This window comes from Apis laboriosa, unplaced genomic scaffold, assembly GCF_014066325.1.
Source record: "Apis laboriosa isolate Shangri-la unplaced genomic scaffold, ASM1406632v1 scaffold63_cov154, whole genome shotgun sequence".
Taxonomy (NCBI): Eukaryota; Metazoa; Arthropoda; class Insecta; order Hymenoptera; family Apidae; genus Apis; species Apis laboriosa.
The window spans coordinates 435,293-456,988 of NW_025223982.1; the positions used below are offsets into that span (position 1 = coordinate 435,293).

The 21,696-nt window shown below is 39.3% G+C and overlaps 1 protein-coding gene across 2 annotated transcripts in view; it reads right to left on the reverse strand.

The window, feature by feature from the left end:
* LOC122718400 (hemicentin-2) overlaps positions 1–21,696 on the reverse strand; it is a 297,858-nt gene that overhangs the window by 146,318 nt on the left and 129,844 nt on the right. For both annotated transcript variants that reach the window (XM_043943410.1, XM_043943409.1), the window contains exons 3-4: positions 6,203–6,539; positions 5,237–5,472 (exon numbers count right to left, since the gene is read on the reverse strand). In XM_043943410.1, coding sequence (XP_043799345.1) covers positions 5,237–5,472; positions 6,203–6,539 — 573 coding nt within the window. The remainder of the gene's footprint in view (positions 1–5,236; positions 5,473–6,202; positions 6,540–21,696) is intronic.

Here is a 21,696-nt window from a genome sequence, read left to right on the forward strand (position 1 = left end):
GATCTCTCGTCCGGATGTTAGGGAGTTTGCGAAATGGCCAGTATCGATTGCTACTTTTTTTCAAGAAAACAAAATCTATTCTTCATTCGATGACAAACGAGAGCGTCTGATTCAGATCCTTGGAATTCTTTCGCGAACTGTCCTCCATTTCTCTCGAGTAACTATATCGTTCCAGAGAGAAGCAACGAAAGCGTAGTCGAAAGTGGAGATCGAAGAACATGAGTTATTAAAAACCTTGGACATGGATAAGGAAACGTGAGATTCCGAAACGTGAGCTAATGCAGATAGCGAACAAGATGCTCGAGTAAAAAATTTTTCTTATTTAAAATTCCTTCGTTTCTCTTACTATTACCACGCTACTTTGCATGAAAGTAGATACAAATTATAAAAATAAAAAAATAAAAAATAAGAGATCGAAACTGCCCTCGACGAAAGAAAAGATGTGGGGGACGGATCGCGAAGATAGAGATGGTAAGCGATCGATGGAGGCCATTCGTGCTGGAGAATGTTCCATTAATTACGCGGAAACCTTCAGCTAATCAATGGGTAGTTAGTGGCCAATGGTTGGCTCGCATCAATAATCACTGGGCGACGCGGTAGTATAGTGCTGGGCTTTGATGCGCTAATTTACACCACCTGCATTAATGCCCTTGCCCCACTGGTCCGGAACGACGATTGTCTAAGTGCGTGTACTATCCCAGGTAGGCAGGTAGGCCGCCGCGAACAAGACGATATATTAAGATAAGTCCGCTGGTATCGATATTCATCCCTCGCATAATTCACCATTCGTATCTACTCATTTCTTCTCGTATTAACAAGCGATCTTAATCAAGAACTATTAATAATATTACTTACAACTTAAAGTGGTAAGCGAATACACTTATATCTAAGATTAAAAACGTATTGAGCAATCAATAATTGCATACAAGACAGAAATAAAAATCCAAATTTTTTTCTAAGGAAACGTTACGGAGATTCCTTCTTCGTAAAACGATATAACGAGGAATCTTGGCGTGAGAGGTAAAACGGCGGAAGACTGTCCGTTCGAAGAAAGAATTTGGAACGAGCCGTGGAACAAAGTGGGATCTTTTCATCCCATCGCCTGGCTAATATCTGATGCTCCGACCGTAACGAGAGACACAAAAGAACAAACCTTCCTGGTTACCTCGCAAATCCGTCTACTCTCCAAGGAAAAGCGCAATCACGGTAACAGCGCGCGATTAACCAGGGAACAATGGCGGGGTCCGAGGGGTTTCGAAAATTCGCGGCGCGGCACAATGGAGCCAGTCCTATCCGCGCGGTGGACTGGCTGCTTCCCTCCCTTCCTCCCTCCCTCCTTCCATATCTGACTGCTATACTTTTCAGTCTGTTATAAATACACCGTGTAAACGTCTCGGTGACACTCGGCTCCGTTCCCTCCGTCGCGCTTCCGCTCTCGAGCGGTGACAACGGTGGGAACAATGAGCCGACCCCACCAGTGCAAACTTCACCTTTTGTCCCGACGCACCGGGAACGGGCGGCAGAACGAGAAAGAAACTCCTCTCCCGCTCGGTTTACGACCGAAACAATACTTTTATCTTTTCGAAATTCGTCCTCGCCCCGACCTGGAGACAGTGCCGACCCGCCTAATTAGATTTCGTGAAAGAGAATGGGAGAGAGAGAGATTGGTTAAATAGTTGGCCACGTGGTAGTCGTTGTAATAAAGTGTTGAAAAGGTGTGAGAAGTGAGAGGAGAGCGTGTGAAAGATTAATAGAAATTCGCAGAGTTGCGCCGCTATCCCCGTTTAATTAACCAAAAGGCAAAGGTTTTGTTGATGGTGTCGTGCAGATACCTATGAACCAGACTATTTTGCATTTTGTAATTTTTGTTCCACGGTGCTGTTATATACGTGGCTGACTTTAGTACTTTAATGTAAATGCTCGTAAATGAAATGCGTGTACACGCTATGGATGGAATATTTACCGATGTTTACGAATTTTTGTTGTTGTCGTTCGTTGAACGTTTGGACGAGATATTTTCGCTATATTTTGTGGATAAAATCGGTTTATGCGACGCAGTTCGTAAGGAATAATAATCGTGGTATAATCTGACGAAACAAGTTATACAATTTGTATAAGTAGACTGTAGAAGGAAAGTTGTTGGAAAGATATTTTTGTAAAATATTTTCGTATCGTTTTAGCACGAATTACATCGAAGATTTTTCTTGATACTTAATTCGTAGAATCGAGTTTTGTTTATGTACAGAGAAGAATCTTTGTAGTGATCCGACGAGAGGAAAGGATTAACTCGTGTTGCTCATTATTCTGCATTAGCATACTCTCCTTTTGACCATGTTTATTGTCTAATGAAATTGATGTTGTTAGCGGCGATAATGCATTGCGAGGGAAGTGGGCGAATAGTGGAATACAATTGCGTTTCCTCTTTGTTTCAAACGAATTGAAATTGTTCGACAATCGATGTCAAAGTTCGTTTAATCCAAATGACACGTAATTATCGTGTTATTTCTATTGATTATTGGTTAAGTTTGAAGAAGGAAAAGATGGACAAATTTCGCATTAATTCCAATATATATATATATCCCCTTCGTTCGTTTTTACCATCATAACAAGGCAGGCAAAGCATCCTGAATCTACACTTTTCTTTTTTTCTATAAAAATAAAAAAAAAAACTCTGACTACGCCGTCAAAGAACCGAGTTTCTAATTCATACAGTCGAGCAAGCGGCTCAGAAGCCTCCTGATTCCTCGACGTCCCTTTGCGGAAGTTTAAATAATACCAGCTTTGTACGTTGTGCATCATCCGCTCGATCGGCGTTTTATTGTCGTCGGCTCGTCGTCGTGAAATTGTACAAAGAATCTCTCAAAGAAACGGGGAAAAGTATAGAAGAAGAAGAATAAGAAGAAGAAAAGGAAACTTATAAAGAGCGGTTCCTTCGTTGACATCCACGCGAATCGATGGCCATTATAATGCAAACCTTGGAAGCCGTGGAAAGAAGGAGAGCGGGCTGGAAGGGAAAAACAATATCGGTTAGAGTGGTGAACGTAAGTGGAACGAAAGCGGAATGCCACGAATTTCGTTCGCGTGGTTTCCATGATGGAGTTTGACCGGTGGACCGAAGCGAGCAGTATCGGCTCTGGTCTGCCCCGATAAAGGAGAAAGCCCCGATATTGGTCGGACAGTGGAATGCCTCCCCACGCTCGCGTCGGACAACAAGATTTCTCTCCGGTACCTTATCCCAGCCTCGTCAGCCTTATGGACCGAGGTCTGGATGGAGGGAGGAGGAGAGAGAGAGAGAGGCGGAAGGACAGATCGAGGGCGAGGTTAAAAGGAAAGTCAAGGGGATCGAAAGATTGCGATTGGAACAAGTACCGTTAAGCGGCGATGGTCTTCCCCGTTGTCACGATCAGACACGCGTGTGCACCGCCTCGACTGTCCTTGCCGAGGAACAACCTGGTAAATTGAATTTCGGCTGGGATGGAAGGAGGAGAAAAAGTGGAGAAGAGGAACTTTACGAGCACAGGTGTCGAGCAAAGGGGGAAGAGACTAAGGAAGATGGAGGAGCGAGACGTCCGTTTCCTCGCGATTCACCCATTTAACCGGCGCGAAAGAAGAGTGCGAAAACAAGGGGAGCGTGTTATCGAGCGCGGTTAAACGAATTTGGTCCGGGAATACCGCCGGTAAACAGGGAAGGAAGAGGGAAAGAGAGAATTCGGTTCGGATGGAATCCGCGGCCATATATTTCTACCGCCTATTCGTCGGATGAAATACGGAGAATTCGGCATAAAGCAACCGCATAAAACGCGCATTATTCTTAACGTTTTTTTTTCCTCGGGCGTAAATTCAACGAATTTATACTACGAGCAAATCTATCCCCATCAGACGCAGAACGACGTTACCGTTTCCAACCGTCGCGTTCCGCTTCCTTCTCTTTTCATACGCGGACGATGAACCGGCGGTGGAATTTCTCCACAATCACGGATCACAACGTTTATCAATCGCTTTTTCGATGCTTCGTTTCGAAAATTTCACCAATATATGATAACGAAAATTCGACGATTTTTAACGAATTTACGTTAACGAATCAAACGAATCGATCATCTATAATATTTTCTCGTGTATCTCACGAGATCATCGATTTCGAGGGATCGTTGATAAAACATTATTCTGGAACATCTCTCTGATGCAAGATGGGCTGGGTAACGAATTATCGCCCCGTTCGAGATGGCCAGCGCGCGAGCGAAATTAAACGCGCGGATGACAAATAAAGGGGACGAGAGGCGCGACGGTCGGACAGGAGAAAGGGGTCTGGCTGGTGGTAGCGAGAAATAAAGGAAAGGCCTGTCCTTCGCGCGAGCAACCGGCGAGATATTAAAAACAAAAAGTGGGCCGCGTGGCGGCCGGTTCATTTGAAACGTGATTCGAGGGGGTTGAAGAGGGGATTGAAACGTCGTCACCCTTCCTCCCCGCATGCCGCATTGTTTCGTATCCCGTGTGTACGTGCGTTTCGACGCGCGAGACGAGCGACACGGGTTCGTTCGTCGATGGGAAAAAATGAGCGCGAGAAGAAAATGTTTGCGACAGATGCATATTCATGCGGTGTCACGCCTCTTGTCCCCGCAACAAATGATTAATATGCATACGATTTTTGATCATTCCTGAAACTTTGAATTTTGTGGAAAATAAGTATTTCGACGAAGAGAGGTGACGTTTTGAAAGGGATTAAAGTTTTTGATTGTTTTTACAACGAGGCTGTTGTACCCGGAAAATTGATTACGCGTAACGATAAAACGGTTAGCTTTGATGTTTTATAATACGTATTAATTTTTTACCCGATACGCGATATTGTTTGCGCAAAGTGTAATTTTATATTTCGGTCCGACTTTTTCTTTTTTTTTCCACCTTCATTATTTTTTTCACAGTCCTCTCTGTCCCATGGAACGGCAAATGAATATTAATATTTGGCATAATTATAATTATAATTACGCTGGAAACTTTGGATATTTCGACTTCTTCTTCCGCACGGATGGATGACAACAGAGAGAAACAAAAATTTTCGACGATTGTCTAGCATATTTTTAAATATTTGCAAATCAAAACGCGGCGCAAAGACCTCTTTTAATCCCTAATAATTAATGTCCAACCTGACACACTTTGGCGTTGATCCGCTTAACATTTATCGCTAGCAATTAACAACGCGCGTTATTGAATATTTAATGCAGTAACAACGTTTACTCACCGAGGACGACGAGCTTCACAGGCCTGCCGGAAAGTATCTTCCCTTGGTCGTCCTCGAGCCTGCAACCCCATATACCGTCGTCTTCTAATCTGACGTTGTCTATGTGCAACGCGTCAGTCATGGAGTCGCCGATATATCTATGTCCAGTCCCGCTCATCTCTGTCCTCGTGTTGATCGTAATCATATCTACAGGACTTCCCTCGTGCAACCATGTCGCTGGCCGTATTCTGTAGCTCCTAACAAGACAATTCGTGCCAATTAGAGAATTAATTCGGGATATATACGCTCGATATAGATCTCGAGAGTTCTCGAGTTTCAGTTTGTCGGGACAATATCGATTTCGACTATTTGCTGACGCTACTTTAAATCGAATCTTCTCGTTTGCGGGGAGGAAACAGCTCATGGTGGAGGTGTGCCAACGATTACACCGATCTCGATGATTTTTTTTCGAAAAAAGAAAGAGGGGGGAACTAAATTTCGGTCTTTGGAAAATGTGTGATCGATGGTTAGATCGTTTATTCAATTAATTAACGAGTCTGTGGAAACACTTTTGTCATTGTATCGTGAAATAACATTGATTTCTTTAAACAGAATTTCAATCAAATTTCTTCTGCGTGGGATGGAATTACAAGAAATTGAAAGCAGACAGATAAAAAATAATAATTATTATTCGTTATTACCTTTACCATAATAATTAAATTTATACAATTTAATCTTCGACGATTATTCCATAATTGCCTGAATTTCAGATCGAAATTATTCGCAGCTTGATAAATATAACGACCCCGATATTTAAATTTATTTTTCCCCCTATATATATATAGAATTTCCTAAGAAAAATCTTAGGACTTCTCCGATCTATATTCTCCACGATATAAATTCATCGTCGCGCATAGAAGCGCATAGATAAATCTCGTCATATCCGCTCGTGCGGATTTGATTGGTCGATAAAGATGGTTAAATTACCTGACCCCGGGCAACAGCAGCCTCGAGTAATTTTCCTCCAGCTCGCACGGTAGTATGACCTTGCTGTGAGGTTTCACCACCAGTTCCAAGGGTGGCTTTGACGAAGCGACAGCTGTATCTAAGGTGACTGGAACATTGGTTGTAGCGGAAGAACTGGTAGACCATAAGTCCTCTTCGGGGGCTAAAAGGGCCGCGGGCTGCGCCACCTCGTCCGACAGAGAAATCAACGTCGAGCTGGACGCCGTTGTGCTGGTGGTGCTCGTCGTGGTTCTTCTAGCACGCCGTCCACCCTCCTGTCTGCTACGAAGGGTGAAAACACCGGCCTCGTTCACCGAGCCTGCAATGACAAACGAGACACCGTCGTGATTGATATTCTATTACTTGGTCGTGTCTTCTATAATTATATTCGATAAGATAGAAGTTGAAGATTTTTTTCTTTTTTGTTTAAAAAAATTTGGAATCGCGAAATATTGATTTTGTGACGAATATTCAAGAGATTCGTATCGTTGTTTTCCTTTGCCAAATGTTTCAACATTCGATAATGGAATATTCTTTTACGTAGATTTTTATTTAAAATTTGGAAGCGCGAAAGTTTTTTTTATTAAATTGCTAGATCTCGGATCTTTGGAAAAGCATATTACGGAGGCTTTTACGAAGCCTTGATTGATTGATACCTTCATGTAATAAACGTCATTACTTTATTTTATCAAATTCGAGAACCTAATGGCCCTAACGCAATCCCGAAACTCGACAAAGCCGTAAAATAAACGACGTTCCACGCGAGCAAAGGCACTTCTTAACTAAATGGTGTTTCCAACGGTCGGTCGATTCTCCCGAAAACTGTCTATCAGGTTCGGTAGACCAAGGCTGCCCGGGGAAAACTAATTATGACTTCGATGGACCGCAAATAGCTATAACTATCCGGCGCAACTAAGGCACCTTGTCGACCCATGTCTACTCATCCTCTCCTCATGACCTCGTAAACTATGGAAGAAGCCTAATATTTATTGCTCGCCAAATCATGACAAGATCAAAACACGAAACTTTCTCGTCTTTTTAACAAAATGCCCATTTTATACCAACAATCTTCGACCACATTTCTAATCGAATTAAATTTTTGATCGTCGATGATGAGGTAACCAGCCAATAAATATTTCTCACGATGGAAAGAATGTAATTCTATATTTGTTAGAGCGAAACGCTTTATATTCCATCTCGTAATTTCAGTAATTTATTTAAAAAATCACGATGTGTGATCGAGAAGTGTGAGTGAAAAAACTTTTTTCACGAATATTGAAACGATCTTTGGACGAGTACAATGATTTCATTCAGCTTCTAAGATACGAACAAACGAATCGTGTTCTCGCGAAAACGTATACCATCGCGATCGTCGGTTATGCACCGACACCGGACTGGATGTTGTTCGACGTTGATATATGCATTATTCAGGCCGTGTATCTATTCATTATTCATGTCATGATCAATGGATGTCAACAGACCACGATCTGTATCTGGACGGAAAGTGAAAGCACTCGCTGTCGTTCGGTCGTGCGCTTGCGACACGAAGGTGCCGATCAGATTTTACGAAACGAAGGAAGTCGACACACGCGCGCGCGCGCGCACGATACGCACACGAGTCTCCCGTTACAATAACACATTATAGTCGTATCGTCGCTTTTGTTTGGTCAACGATACGTTGACGAGATAATCAGCCAATTGTAGCGTTAATCGGAGTTGACGTTTGAATTGTATAGAAATTGAGCATAATATCGTCGTATTGTTCAATCTCGAAATAATGATCTCGGATATTACAAGTTGAAAAGTGACATAATTCGAAAATTACAATTTTTGAAAAGCTTGGAACAATTTTGAATCTAGTTGGAACTTAAGATTCGAATACAAATATATAATATATAATAATGAAATTCGGATGATCATTTCGATTTTCTCTTTTATCATCGCGCTTCCCTTACGAGATTTGGAAACTAATATTTTCAAGAATATCATAGTTTTGGAACGCTGTAACAGTTTATTTTCAGAATACCGTAACATACTTCGAAAATGGAAGTATTTCTCTCAATTCTCTCCTATGAAACTCAATAGTTCCTGAATTGTGGAACGCGTGGTATTAGGATTGTAGATCAATTTCTAACCCATAGTGGAAAACGATATAATATACCCCGATATATCGATATTCGAAAATTCCAGGGTGGAAAGAATTATTAAAAAAAAAAAAAAAAAAAAAAAAAAAAAGAGAAAAGAAAAGAGCGAGTTCTTTGTTACAGAGATCGATTAATGGTGGTGGATTTCGGGGCGCGAAAAGGGAGAGGCCGATAAAACGCGTCGCGATAAAAATCGATATGAAATCGCGTATCGAAGGAGCCCCGTTATCGATAAATTTCGGGTTATGAGGTTTTCTCGCCCGATATCGGCCGAGAATTCTCCACGCCAGGTATCGATAAACATATCGATTGAATTTCGTACCGGTGCCGATAAATTGTGTGTGCCCCCTCCTGAAAATCAACACCAATAAATTCCGGGTCGTGGAAATCGGCACCGATAAATTCCGAGTCGTAAAAATCGATGCCGATAAATTTCCCCCCGCCTTTTGGGGGAGAGGGGAGGGTATAAAACTACCCCTACGGGTTACATTCCGGGTCGTGATAACCGGATCGGCGAATAAATCTGGGATCACTGGCGGCCCGCCCGTGATAACCATCTGGGGGATGGCGGTGGATATCCGTGGAAATGATCGACGATGATTTTCGGGTCGCGGTAATTTCACACGATGACAAATTCCACGCGGTCGGGGAAGCGAAGGGGCCGAGATAAATTCTGGGTCGTGGCACGCGGTATCGATAAACTCGGCGTCCGCTCGACTCGAATCTTTCATTAATCAACCCCGCGTTGCAACCCAGTTACGCCATTCTGTACACGCGGGGAGAGGGGGTGTAACTGAATACGTGGCGGATACACTTTAACGGGAATGGACTCGACGCTTAAAAACAATAGGGTAAATTTGCAGGGACGTGGGGTGGTGGCCGCAGGGAAAGTGTGTTGTTCCCTGTATTTATTTCGTCCCCGTTTTACGCGCGTTAAATTTCGCGCGTTTTAAATTTTTCGATATTAAATTTGGTTTAGGGTGTGGTCGTAGGGAGCGAATAACGTCGTTTTTAGAAGGCCAGTTCTAGGTTCGTAAAGAATCGATCGTTGTGAATTATTGATACAGAATCGAGTTATCGATAATATATAATACAAGGTAGAAACGGTGATAAGAGAAAGATATTAATTAATAATATATATATCGTAACTAATATATCTTTCTGATCGGACAACGAATTATCGATTATTTTATTTATTGCAAAACTTTTTAAATCGGATTTTAAAATATTTGAAAATATAAATAAATATTGAAATAGATATTTTTAATTGGAAGGAAAATATTTATTGGGAAAGAAATTTTATATTGGATAAAACGAAAAATTAAAATAGCAGCGCACGTAAATAAGAAAGCAAACATCTAAATCCTTGTGTCAAGATGTCGGAACACTATAAACACCTCGAAGTGATAAATCAGACACAAGTTACTTGTGCAACTTACTTTCTACTACGACTCGAACACTTGTAGCGCATTAAGTTGGTCGTACATTTAACCTCTTGACGGTGTCACATCGTGCAGACCTCTCGCATTTATGCACAATAAAACATGGAGTAATTATCTAATTTCTCTCAGAATTTGTCGAGTTAAAATTGTCGAGATATTTCGAATATCTTTCGTGCATATAAGTAGAGGAATAAATTGCAATAATTTTATCAATTATAAAACTATTATTAAAAACATTGTTTCTTTTTCTTTTTCTTTCCTTTCTACTTTCATTTTATCTAATATCAAAAAACGTTTAATCCAAATGAATGTTGATTTTATTCATTATCACTCATCGAATAAGTCGATAATGCTTCGACAGCAAAACGTAATATCATAATTAATATCATACTCTTCTACGACATCAAATATCGATAATTTATTTACAAAATTAAGAATAAATAACAATATTTTATTAAATCTCCTATCAACCTCATAATATTCAAATTCGACATTCTCTTCGTCCTCTGTTTACAACCCCGTGAAATCTTTAAGAAGCGCGGCAAGCTGCGTTTGTTTCAACCGCGGCTGCCTGCAAACAAACGAGCAAACAAACGAAGCAAACAAACAAACAAACAAACGCGCTCTACTACGCGAAACTAGGAGCATCATCCTCCCCGCGCAGCCTCTTTGTCACGCGAGCAACGACACCAACAAGGGGGTGAAAAAAGGGGTGAGAAACACGCGGGAAAGGGCGAACGCGAAAGAGCAAACGAAGAAACGCCGACGCGACGTCTTTTATATCCGGCCGTCCCCCCTTGGTTGCGCGTATGCACGCGACAATGCAACCGTTGTAAAACGGTTAAGAGGATTTGTCACCTTCGTGTCACCGAATAAACCTCCTCCCCCTCCCTCCCTCTTCGCTCGCGAAACTCGCTAGCTCTCCAAGTTGACATCTTCGAGGACACGATTTCCTCCACTCCCTTCTCCTCCTTAATCCTTTCCTCCCACCCTCCCTTTTCGCGTTAAGCAGAAAATTCAACCACCCTCTCTTCTACCCTCTGCCTGTCCCCCTCCCCCTCCCCTCGATTCTCTTTGTTCGCGGCGCATCAAACGTGAAATATGCGAGTTCGCCCGGGGAATTTCGGCAATTTGCGAGGAGAAATCGGGAGGAGATGGAGGGAGGGAGGAGAGAGGACTCGGCTTCGTCTTTAATCCTCCATCCCCCAACCCTCGAAATACTAGATTTGTCGAACGTTTCACGAGCGGATGGAGGTAAACTTAGCCCGGCGAAACGCATGTGATACCAATGGAAAGTTGAGTCGGAAGTTGTTCCCTTTCCACTAGAGGAAGCCTCTCGCCTCCTCCACCTCGGTCCTCGATCCACGGGCTATAGAACTCCCTCCCTCGCTATTATTATTTAAGCTCGTTGCTTATTTCGAACGGTTAACGGTGTCGTTAGAGAAGAAGATCGTTCGAGGATCACCACCGAGGAGGAGGGGGGAGGGGGTGAATTTGTCGCGCGAGCTACTTATTAGGAAGCGCACAGCTGTAAGGGGAGTAGAATAGTTTTAATGGTTTCTCTCTTCATTCTTAGACAGAAATACGATGTAATTGAGCGCGATCGGTTTATTTATCGGCCGGTTTTCGTCGAAAGATACGGATTTAAATGGGGCAGGCCACCGGTTATAAAAGGGTTTTCAAACTCTTTGTTTTCTAATGGATATCGAATGGAGGTCGATCGGGTGGAAGGTTGGGAGGGGGCACAAAGGTAATCAATCACCTACGAGGTAAATTGAGAAACGATATTAAAAGCGGAGGGGTGTCCGAGGGGTGTTTATCTTTGAGAACGAATTCATCCCCCTGAGCGAGCGAACTGTCGAAAAGATAGGAAGTATCGTCGGCCGATAAAAGTGACGGATGTATTTGTCGAAAGTGTTTTGATTCGCCAATCGAAAATACGTTCAAGCTTGCAAAACCACTTTACGGGGACAAAAAAGACAGTTATCTGGTAAACAATAGTCGTAGAAAAAGAATTCATTCGACGACAAACGTATTTTTTCGTCGAATCAAACAACTTTTGTTGGTTTGTCACGTGAAAAAAAAAAAAGAAAAAAGAAAAAAAAAATAATAAAAAATCATCGGCAGTACAAAAGCAGAATAACGAACACGGTATTGTAACAACAATACTCGTATTCCTTTGTAAATATTTATCAGTCGGTAGTATTTGATCGATATTATATTGACGATACCAAGAGTATTTACGAATCTGTTCAAATACCCTCCAGTAAACCGATTTCTCCCCCTCCTCCCCCCCCTCAAAAATCCCCTAAACGTCGTTAAAGTATACCAACAACACATTGCAACACTCGTGAGCGGGGGTGTAAATAATTTTAATCCAAAAAGAGGACGAAACTACGGTGGAGAGAAACGATGCAGATCGGTGTCAGCCTCGGTGTACGTAAAGATCATGGACCGCGTTTGCGGAAAAATAAGAGATCTAAGGTTGGGGGGAAAAGGAAGACGGGAAGAATTCAACGTGGACATATATCGCCTAGGGAATTTATCCCTCGCGGAATTCACATCACGAACGTCTTTGATAGAAGTGATTCTCGGCCGGACCACACCTCCTTCCATCTCTCCTTCAATCCTCTCCCCGACCTCTGGTCCCGATTCTCTAATCTCTCCTCACCCCTTTACCCCTATCCTCGGTGTCATCCTGTACTAAGCCCTCTGTAATACCCTCTGCTACGGAAACAGTTACGGGCCTTCGTATTCGTTCCGCTCCTTGCCCCGGTAATTCCAATCACTACGACGCTCCCGTTAACTCGAATCGACGAGCAAATACCAAAGCGGCAAGAACAACACGCGAGATTTCGACTAACCTAACCCCTTTCTTTCTACCCTCCTCCTCCTCCTCCTCTGGATTATACCGAATATTCTTTCAACCCTCTCGTTCAGTTTTCCATCGGGGAACAGATTAATCGACGAGAGGGAAGGATACGAGAGGGAAGGGGGGTAGGTACTTTGGGTTGCTCGTTTATAATCGTTGAAGAGGAGCACGGGAATACGGGAATTGAATTAACCCCTAATTACAAACGTCGTTCGCCAGTTATTGCGCGGAGAACACGCGCGCGGGCGCCTTCCCTCCTTTTTTTCCACGGTATTTTCCGATATCCGATTATCGGCCAAGAGTGCGTCCAACAAAAGAATCGTAATGGGACGATACGTAAATTAACATCGCGATACGGATTTATATCTGGGAAATATCGCGTATAAATCAAAAGAAGAATCCAAGCTCTTTTGCGATTCGTATAATGATCTGCCGTGCGTTAAATTTATACAGAGATAGAGAAAGAGAGAGAGAGAGAGAGAGAGAAAAAGAGAGAGGAGACTATAATGTTAAGTCAAAAGAAATATAATAGGTCGCGCAAAGATATATTATTATTATCCGTTTTTATTCGTCTCGTTTGAACGCGATCTCTGTACCTGGTCAAACAGTTTCTAGCGGATGAATTTCCGTTTATGCGTCCCGATAATCGGAAATGAAACGTTAACAATCGGCATAAGTTTTAACTTTATTTCACGTCGAATCGATTCCAATCTCGCCCTTTCCACCCTTTCCGCGATAATTTTCCTCTCTTCCAACAAGACCAAGAATCGAAATGATGCGACTCGTACATCTCGATTCAATCGTGTTTCTTCCTTTCACGATTAATATTTCTTGCCATCGTTCTTCAGAGAAAAGAATTATCGTTTTATTTTTTTTTTTTTATTTATTATTCGATACGTTGTTGTTGCTTCTATTTATTATATCTCGCCACATGGCGATAAATATCGGAAAGAACATAAAACCAGGAAAATAATAATAATAATATATATATATATGAAAAAAAAAAAGAAAAGAAAGAAAAGTTGTATCCACGCGTGCGATTGGTTTTGTTCGAGGAAACACGCGGAATCAGGTGTGGTTAACTAGAAATCGTTACGATCGATCGAACGGTTACGATTACGGTCGGCGATCGTAAACATCGAGGAGAGAGTATGGCGGATCCATTTGTTTTTAAGCACTACCGATATGTTATGAACTTTCTCTCTCTCTCTCTCTCTCTCTCTCTTTCTCTCTCTTCTCTCTCTACCTCCACCGATTCCGTTATTGCTTATCGAACTGCTTGGACGTTTTCGTTTTTACCGTGAAATAACTGTTACTCGAGTGTTTTTTGCACGAGTGTATCGATCGCATGATGCAAAACAAAAAAAAAAAAAAAAGAAAAAAAAAAAAAAAGAAACGGACAATTTACATGGATAACAATTATGCTCATCGTGACGAGTAACGTTCGAAGGGAGCCCGTTATTAAATGAAGATTAAAGAAGTGAATGCGTTTCAATTGAAAATTTTCTTTTGTATTGTTTACGAGATTGCACGGATTTCGAGCAATATCGTTATTCGAAATATCACGACAGGAAAATAGCTCTGCAGCGATATAAATTCGCGTTGCGAACGAATCCGACGCGCATGACGCAACTTGCGTTTCCACCCCTCCTCCTATGTTCGTTTTTAATTCGAATATCAAAAAGTAATATCGAAGCGTGATTTATATCGGTTTAAAACAGACGTAAGAACGCGAAGTTTATAATTGGATGGAATAAAAAAAAAAAAAAGAACGATGACTCGAATAAAGGACAATAATTTCCAAAAAAAAAAAAAAAAAAATTACAAATCAAAAACTTCTCTTAATACTATCAAATTCTTCATGCTTCAGAATTTCTTTCAAGAGCGATCGATCATTTTCAAAAAATTCACGAATAATATCACGAATAAAATCCTCGGATATTCGAAGTCTGTATAATATTTTCCAAGCATCCCAAATTTCCATACTTAATCAAATTTACGAATTTAGAAATCGAAATATTCAAATTTTTTTTACAATTAATCACCGTTCGCGATATTTCATCCCCTCCCCCCCCTCCCGGTTCACGCGAAAATCCTCGATTATCCCCCCAAAGGGGTGAAATCCAGTTCTTATTAATCCCGTGGCAAATCCCCCAAGGGGACATCCCCCCGAAAATTACAATTTCCGCTCACATTCTTATCAAAAACCACGTCCATGGACGTTTCAAGGAGCTCTCTTTGTCGCAGAGATATTATATACGCGCAGGATCGGGGGAAACCCTTGATGTTCCATTAACAGAGGCGTTGTCCGCGTCCAAAGCTGGTGGATTGCTCGGGATTCTAATCTGACCGCAGAGCATGCCTTCTAATATAGATAGGCTTGATTAATTCCGCGGGAACGCGGTAATGCGTCGTGTGATCCGCGGATGCGTCCGTGATCCATACGAATTACGCGTTACGTGTCCGCCTCGTAAACGAGATTTCGTGCGCTGGGCCCCGAGAACGAAAGGAAACACGGTAGTGGCCTCCGTCCGGCTATGCAAATTAAATTGGAGAACCCTCGTGCGCAGACGGCGTCGTAAAAATCACGAGAACAACCACCCCCACGGATGGGGGCGAGCGAAGGAGAGAGAGAGAGAGAGAGAGAGAGGAGGGGGGAGGGGTTGGTGGAAACCGGATGCACGCTCGACTCCGCCATTATCGAGTGGCCACTCTGTGCAAAGCGGCACAGCCGCGCTGATTGAAGGGTTACCAGCGGTAAACAGGCTCGATAGGATGGACGGATGGGTCGATGGTTGGACGCTTCGATTCCCGATCCTTTTGTGTGGATTACGACAGTGTGTGGATATTGGGTCCCGGGGAAGATTGATCGATTTGAACCGATAATGTGGAACCGAATCGTTTTCGGAATTTTTAATCTTTAATCTCGCGTAACACTGTCGCTCCCGTTTTAATTCACGTGAAAATATGGAGGGAACGAGGGAAAGGATCGGCGGATTTTTGGAAATGGAAAATTAATTTTTATACTCGATACTCGATCATTTTTTACTACAGTTACTATGTTTCTGGAAATAAGTTGTGTAGATTTGAATTGAAACGTATATAATAATCGAAAAGGAATTTATCGTGATTAAAACAAATCGAATCTCGATAATTGTTTGCGAATGTTCGTTGCAAAATAACTCGTTGCACGAGTTTTATTATTTTAAACGATTCTTTATTACACTTTTCTATTTTCGCAAAAAAAAAAAAAAAAAAAAAAAAAAAAAAAAAACAAACGATTGCTCAACCATATCGATACTTCCTACAATTCATATTTTATACAATCGTTTATATCAAGTCTATCGGAGAAACGGAAAGCATTCGTGTCTTATCTAAAATTGAGGGGAATACAACTTCGGAAAATAATTGAAAGAAGGCAGAGAGAGAGAGAGCTTATTCTCGAAATCCATTCCATCCGTGAGGGGGGAAACGTTTCATTTATATTTAAAAAAAAAATTGGACAATTTTTACAACCCCTCTCTCCTCCCTCTTTCATCTAAAAGTTACGCGAGTAATTTCAAGCTGGCCCCGTGCCACGAACACATGGCCGTAGGAAAATCTTCGCTTAAACAAACTGCTGCTCGCCCATAGTTTAGGCCGTATCCGCGGATATTGAGTGATTGATACACTTTCCATTGCGAAGTTGCACGGGTCTCGCAAGTTTTCTGAAGCACCGCCAAGAGAGCCGGATGCCGAATATGTCGAGAGTCCAGTGCGCGATGCCAAACCGGAAATCACCACCCATCCCGCTTTCCATAGATCGACAAGAAGCTTGCATCGATCTCTCTCTCTCTCTCTCTCTCTCTCTCTCTTCCTCCCCCTCTCTCTCTCCTATCTTTAATTGTCATCGTTCCGGCGTCGACCGTTTTGCATAACCAATATATGCGCTCTGCCAAAACCAAGCCGAGTATATCGTGCTCGTGAATCGATGGAACTCGATTCTGTCGTGTTCGAAGATACATCCGCGATATCGTATAAGCGCCTATATATATATAGCGAAGATAAAATAAAGAATACTATGTGTTTTTAGTAGTCGCTATCTGGAACCGGTGCGGTAAAACTGCATCTAAAAATTTTACACTCGAATCCGAGTCGATACGAGAATCGATTTCGAGATGTTGCCTGTTGGAAAATACAGAGAGATGGATAGGAGGATTTTTAAATTTCATAGATTATTTGTAAGTACTTTCTTTATTGTGGATTAATTCAATATTGATTGAAATATAGAAACAGTTTATATAAACAGTTTAATTTAACTATAATTAATTAAGAAAAATTTCAGATTTCTTGGAAATATTAGACATTTTAATTTAAATATCTCTTGTTATCAGAAGAGTTTCACAAGCGTCCGAAATCTTTCCTTTTTACTCTCCAATTTTCTTCTTCTTTCAAATTAATAGATTTATCTCCGACCACGCATGATAAACAGTAGCAAGACAGGGTTCTTGCGAGAAGCGTCTGCTGTTTCGACCCATTTCATTTATTTACAAAGGACCAGCTGCCCAATAGCCTCGTTTAGACACCGATGAAAGATTGATTAAAGCACGGTCAACGTGCAGTGCCAAAGCATTGCTTTCCACTTAAATTCACCGTCTGTGCCGTCACGTCGTTCAAGGAATTTTGCCACCTGCTGCCTAATAACGGACACCGCTTGCTCCTTGTTACCTCACGTGTCCATCGAGGTGAGAGCACGTAACAACGAATACAAAGGCCTTGATTCACCGACGTGGAATCCTTTCCTCCCAGCCTTTTCTTTCGTTCGAGGGCCCACGACAACGTCTTCGTTAGCGGCAATTTCTGGCCGCTATGGAGGGAGAACGAGTCCCTCCCTCCTCTTCCCCCCTCCCTTATAGGAAGAGATTGACGTGGTCGTCGGTCGTTATTCTCTCTTTCGGGCTGAACGTGGATGGTTGGCGCGCGCCACGTTCGATCCACTAAATCACCGGTACCACGGCCGAGCGACGTTATTAATGAGGCACTAATAGCGACCGTACGAGGGCCATGTTTCGTATTCCCGCTCGACCAACTCTCATCGTTCGCCACTTAGCGATAATTGTTATCGTGGCGAGAACCGGGCTTCCGGTACAAATCGACCGCTATGAAAATCGATCATCGTCTTCGCTCGAGGCTGCCCTCACCAGCCAGGATTTTGGACTTGATTTACGCTCTTTGTCCCGCGTGCACGCGTAAGTAATGGTGTAGAAAGATGGTGTATTGACAATCGTTACGAATCTTCGATATCGCGTGAAGGTAAGCGTGATGATAATGTAATATCATTTAATATGTAACGATTACAAAATTCTTAGTTCAATGATAGTGGTGGATTTTAAAAAGGAAAGGAAAAATCTTGAATTAATTAAGTCTGGTCGAAAGATGGAAGAGAAAACACGAGTTTGATCGTAAGGTCAATTGGTCTATATTATTGATATGGAATGGAATGACCAGGCATAAAATAATTGTAAGTAAATGATTTATTTCGATAATAATTAATATCAATAGAACAGACGGTGGTACCCAAAATTTTTAAAAGAATTTAAAATCCATATATATTTTAGTAGATTTGTCGAATTTAAATTTCGATTTTTTATTAGGAGAATATGATACGTGAAGAGATATCATAAGAAATTTTTTGAAAAATCCTGAATCCACGCAGTTTTGGTCAAAAATTTTGACTTTTCTTGGAAAAATATAATTCAATTTGACTTTGTGCGCGAACGAAACAAAAGTTTCAGACAGTGGAACAAAAGTAGTATGTTAGAATTAAGAGAAATGATTTAAAAATAATTAAAACGATAATTCCTTAAAAAATGTAAGTATAAAAAATAAATACATTAAATTCGAAATAATTTTCGCGTGTTTCTTCTTCAACTAATATATTATCTTAATAAAGAATTGTAAAATATAGTCGAAAATTTTTGCCGATGGCACAAAATTTTGAGTTATGAAAATTCTCGAAAAATTTCATGTGCCATCTCCTTTATGATTATATTCTCCTATTACAAAATCAAGAAATTAGACAAAAATTTTACAATCTAAAATATCAATTTATCATTAAGAGAATATGATACATAAAGAGATGACACAAGAAATATTTTCCGGAGTTCTAAGACTCAAAGTTTTCGGATAGCCAGCCAGGATTTTCAATCAATTTTACAATTTTCTATTAGGAGAATATAATTCTCGATTTTAACTTTTATTTTCACAGGTTTAATTGATATTTATTATATATTTAGATATTTTCTTCATATTTATCCTTATTTATTGCCATCGACATTTTTTCACAAATATTATTATAATTTCAACAACAAAAAAATATAATTGATTAATTGAGAAACATTTTCACTCAACCATCCCATTTAAAACATTAATCAAGAAATGGATTCTACAACAAAAGACAATAAGAAATCAACATATAAAGGGTAAGTAAAACACCAAATTCGCTATACTAATTTAGAATTAAGTAAAATGTTGAAAAAAAAAAGAAAATACAGGTCCTGAAAAAAACGTATCAATGGTCAATACGTATAAAGATATGCATAAAAGGTAAGTATTAAAGGTAAGTAGAATTTCTGCGTAATACCTCTAATAAGATTATATTATCCTAATACAAAATCGTAAAATACAATCGAAAATTTCTGCCAACGGCACAAAATTATGAATTGGGAAAATTTTGGAAAAATTATACGTGCAACCTTCTTTATGATTATATTCTCCTGTTACAAAATCGAAAAATTTGGCAAATATTTTGCTAAAATTTCGACGATGTATAAGGAGAATATAAAACATAAAGAGGTAAAACGGAAAATTATTCCAAAAATTTCAAGATTCAAAATTTTCGGATAGCCAGCCAGGATTTTCAGTCAATTTTGCGATTACTGATTAGGAATATATAATTTTAGAAGAGGTGGCATGCAGATTTGTTAGAAAAATTGAAAAATCGAAAACACTAGTGCGAATTATCGACTTTTGAACAGGAGAATATGATAGGCAAAGAGGTGGCACGAAAAATTTTTAGACAGAGACCAAATTCTTAAAGTTTCCAGCCCAAAATTCCGACTTTTGAACAGGAGAATATGATATGCAAAGAGGTGGCACTAAAAATTTTAGACAGAGATCAATTTCTTAAAGTTTCTCGCCCAAAATTCCGACTTTTCATTAGGAGAATATGATATGCAAAGAGGTGGCACGAAAAATTTTTATTAATTCTAAAATACCTACCTCATCCTTAAGTTAAATACTTACCTTTTATTTTTTCTATCTTGTAGTAAACAGTTTTTTGAACAGTTTCCTTAATTCTAAAATACTTACCTTATACTTACCTTAAATACTTACCTTTTCTATACTTACCTTTTAGTTCTTCTATCTTGAATTAAACAGTTTTTTAAACAGTTTCCTTAATTCTAAGATACTTACCTTATACTTACCTTAAATACTTACCTTTTCCATACTTATCTTTTAGTTTTTATGTCTTGTATTAAATAGTTTTTTAAACAGTTTCCTTAATTCTAAAATACTTACCTTATACTTACCTTAAATACTTACCTTTTCCATACTTACCTTTTAGTTCTTTTATCTTGAATTAAACAGTTTTTTAAACAGTTTTCTTAAATCTAAAATACTTACCTTTTCCATACTTACCTTTTTGTACTGTTTTTTGCTATATGAATATTTTTTAGCTGTTTTCTTTTAAGATACTTATAATAGTTGTATTTTTAATATTACTTACAATTTGCGGATATGATCATCTTATTTTATTATTAGCAATATCTCATTTGTTTTTAAAAATATTAAAAATGTTACAGATAAATGTTAAATGGTTTCTGAAAGTATTATATTCTGATGTTAATAATTTTTTCGTAAATAGCCAGGAAAGTGATTTTTCAATTTGAATTTTTTTATTGTATTTTGAATTATATATTTTTAATACATTAATTAATGCAGATTTCCATTCTCTATAAAAAGAAATTAAATTACATAATTGAAAAATTATTAGTTTAAAAGATAATTCAATATCTTATAAACTAATAATTTCTTTATAGATAAATAAATTTTTATAGAAAATGAATTGCATCTATCAATGTATTAATAATTAATAATTTTTAAGAAAAAGATAAATTTAATTTTGGATCTTTACATATCTATTTACTAAGAAATTAGTAACATCAGAAAATATCTCCATCGAAATCATTCAACTTTCATAAAACATTTTTTAATACTATTTAAAAACGAATAAGATATTCAATGTTATCATATTATTCTATCTAGAAAATTAGATATATATATATTATAATATATATATACTATAATCAAATATAATGAAAATGAAATAAATATTGATTTTACTTACAGATTTAGATGATTTGGATGATTAGATGAAATAATTTCATTCTATATCCTATAAAATGGTAAATCTATTTTGTACCTTGGTTGTAGTGTTATTTTATTTACTTGTCTCTGTATCTGAATAATGAATGGTTATATTATTTATTATTTTATTATGATTTTTCTAATTATAAATACTTACTAGATTTGCTTTTTTATGGAATCTTTGTAGATACTTCTCTCTTTTACTCTCATTTATTCTTATCTTATTATTATTATCATTTATATAGATACATATCCAATTTCATAATTATTCTCCGATCATGAAAACAATATAAATCTAAAATATGCTACTGAATATAGTCTTATATTTGTTATAATAAATAGGTTGGCATTTTCGAGGTTGCGCTTTTCAAAGTGCAAAGCTTTCGTGACGAGTGCAGATGGGTCGCCATAAAATCCTGTTCTAGCTGTCCGATCATGTACAACCTTTATTCCGCCTGTCTGACAAGGTAAAGTTCTATTCATATGTCTGAGAATTTCTGCTTCACTTCTGTAATCATACTCAACGTCTATCCTACTTGACTCCATTTCGATCGTATTCTACGTGTCTGATCGGATGAAAGTTCTTGCTTCTTGTTAAGAAAGATACTT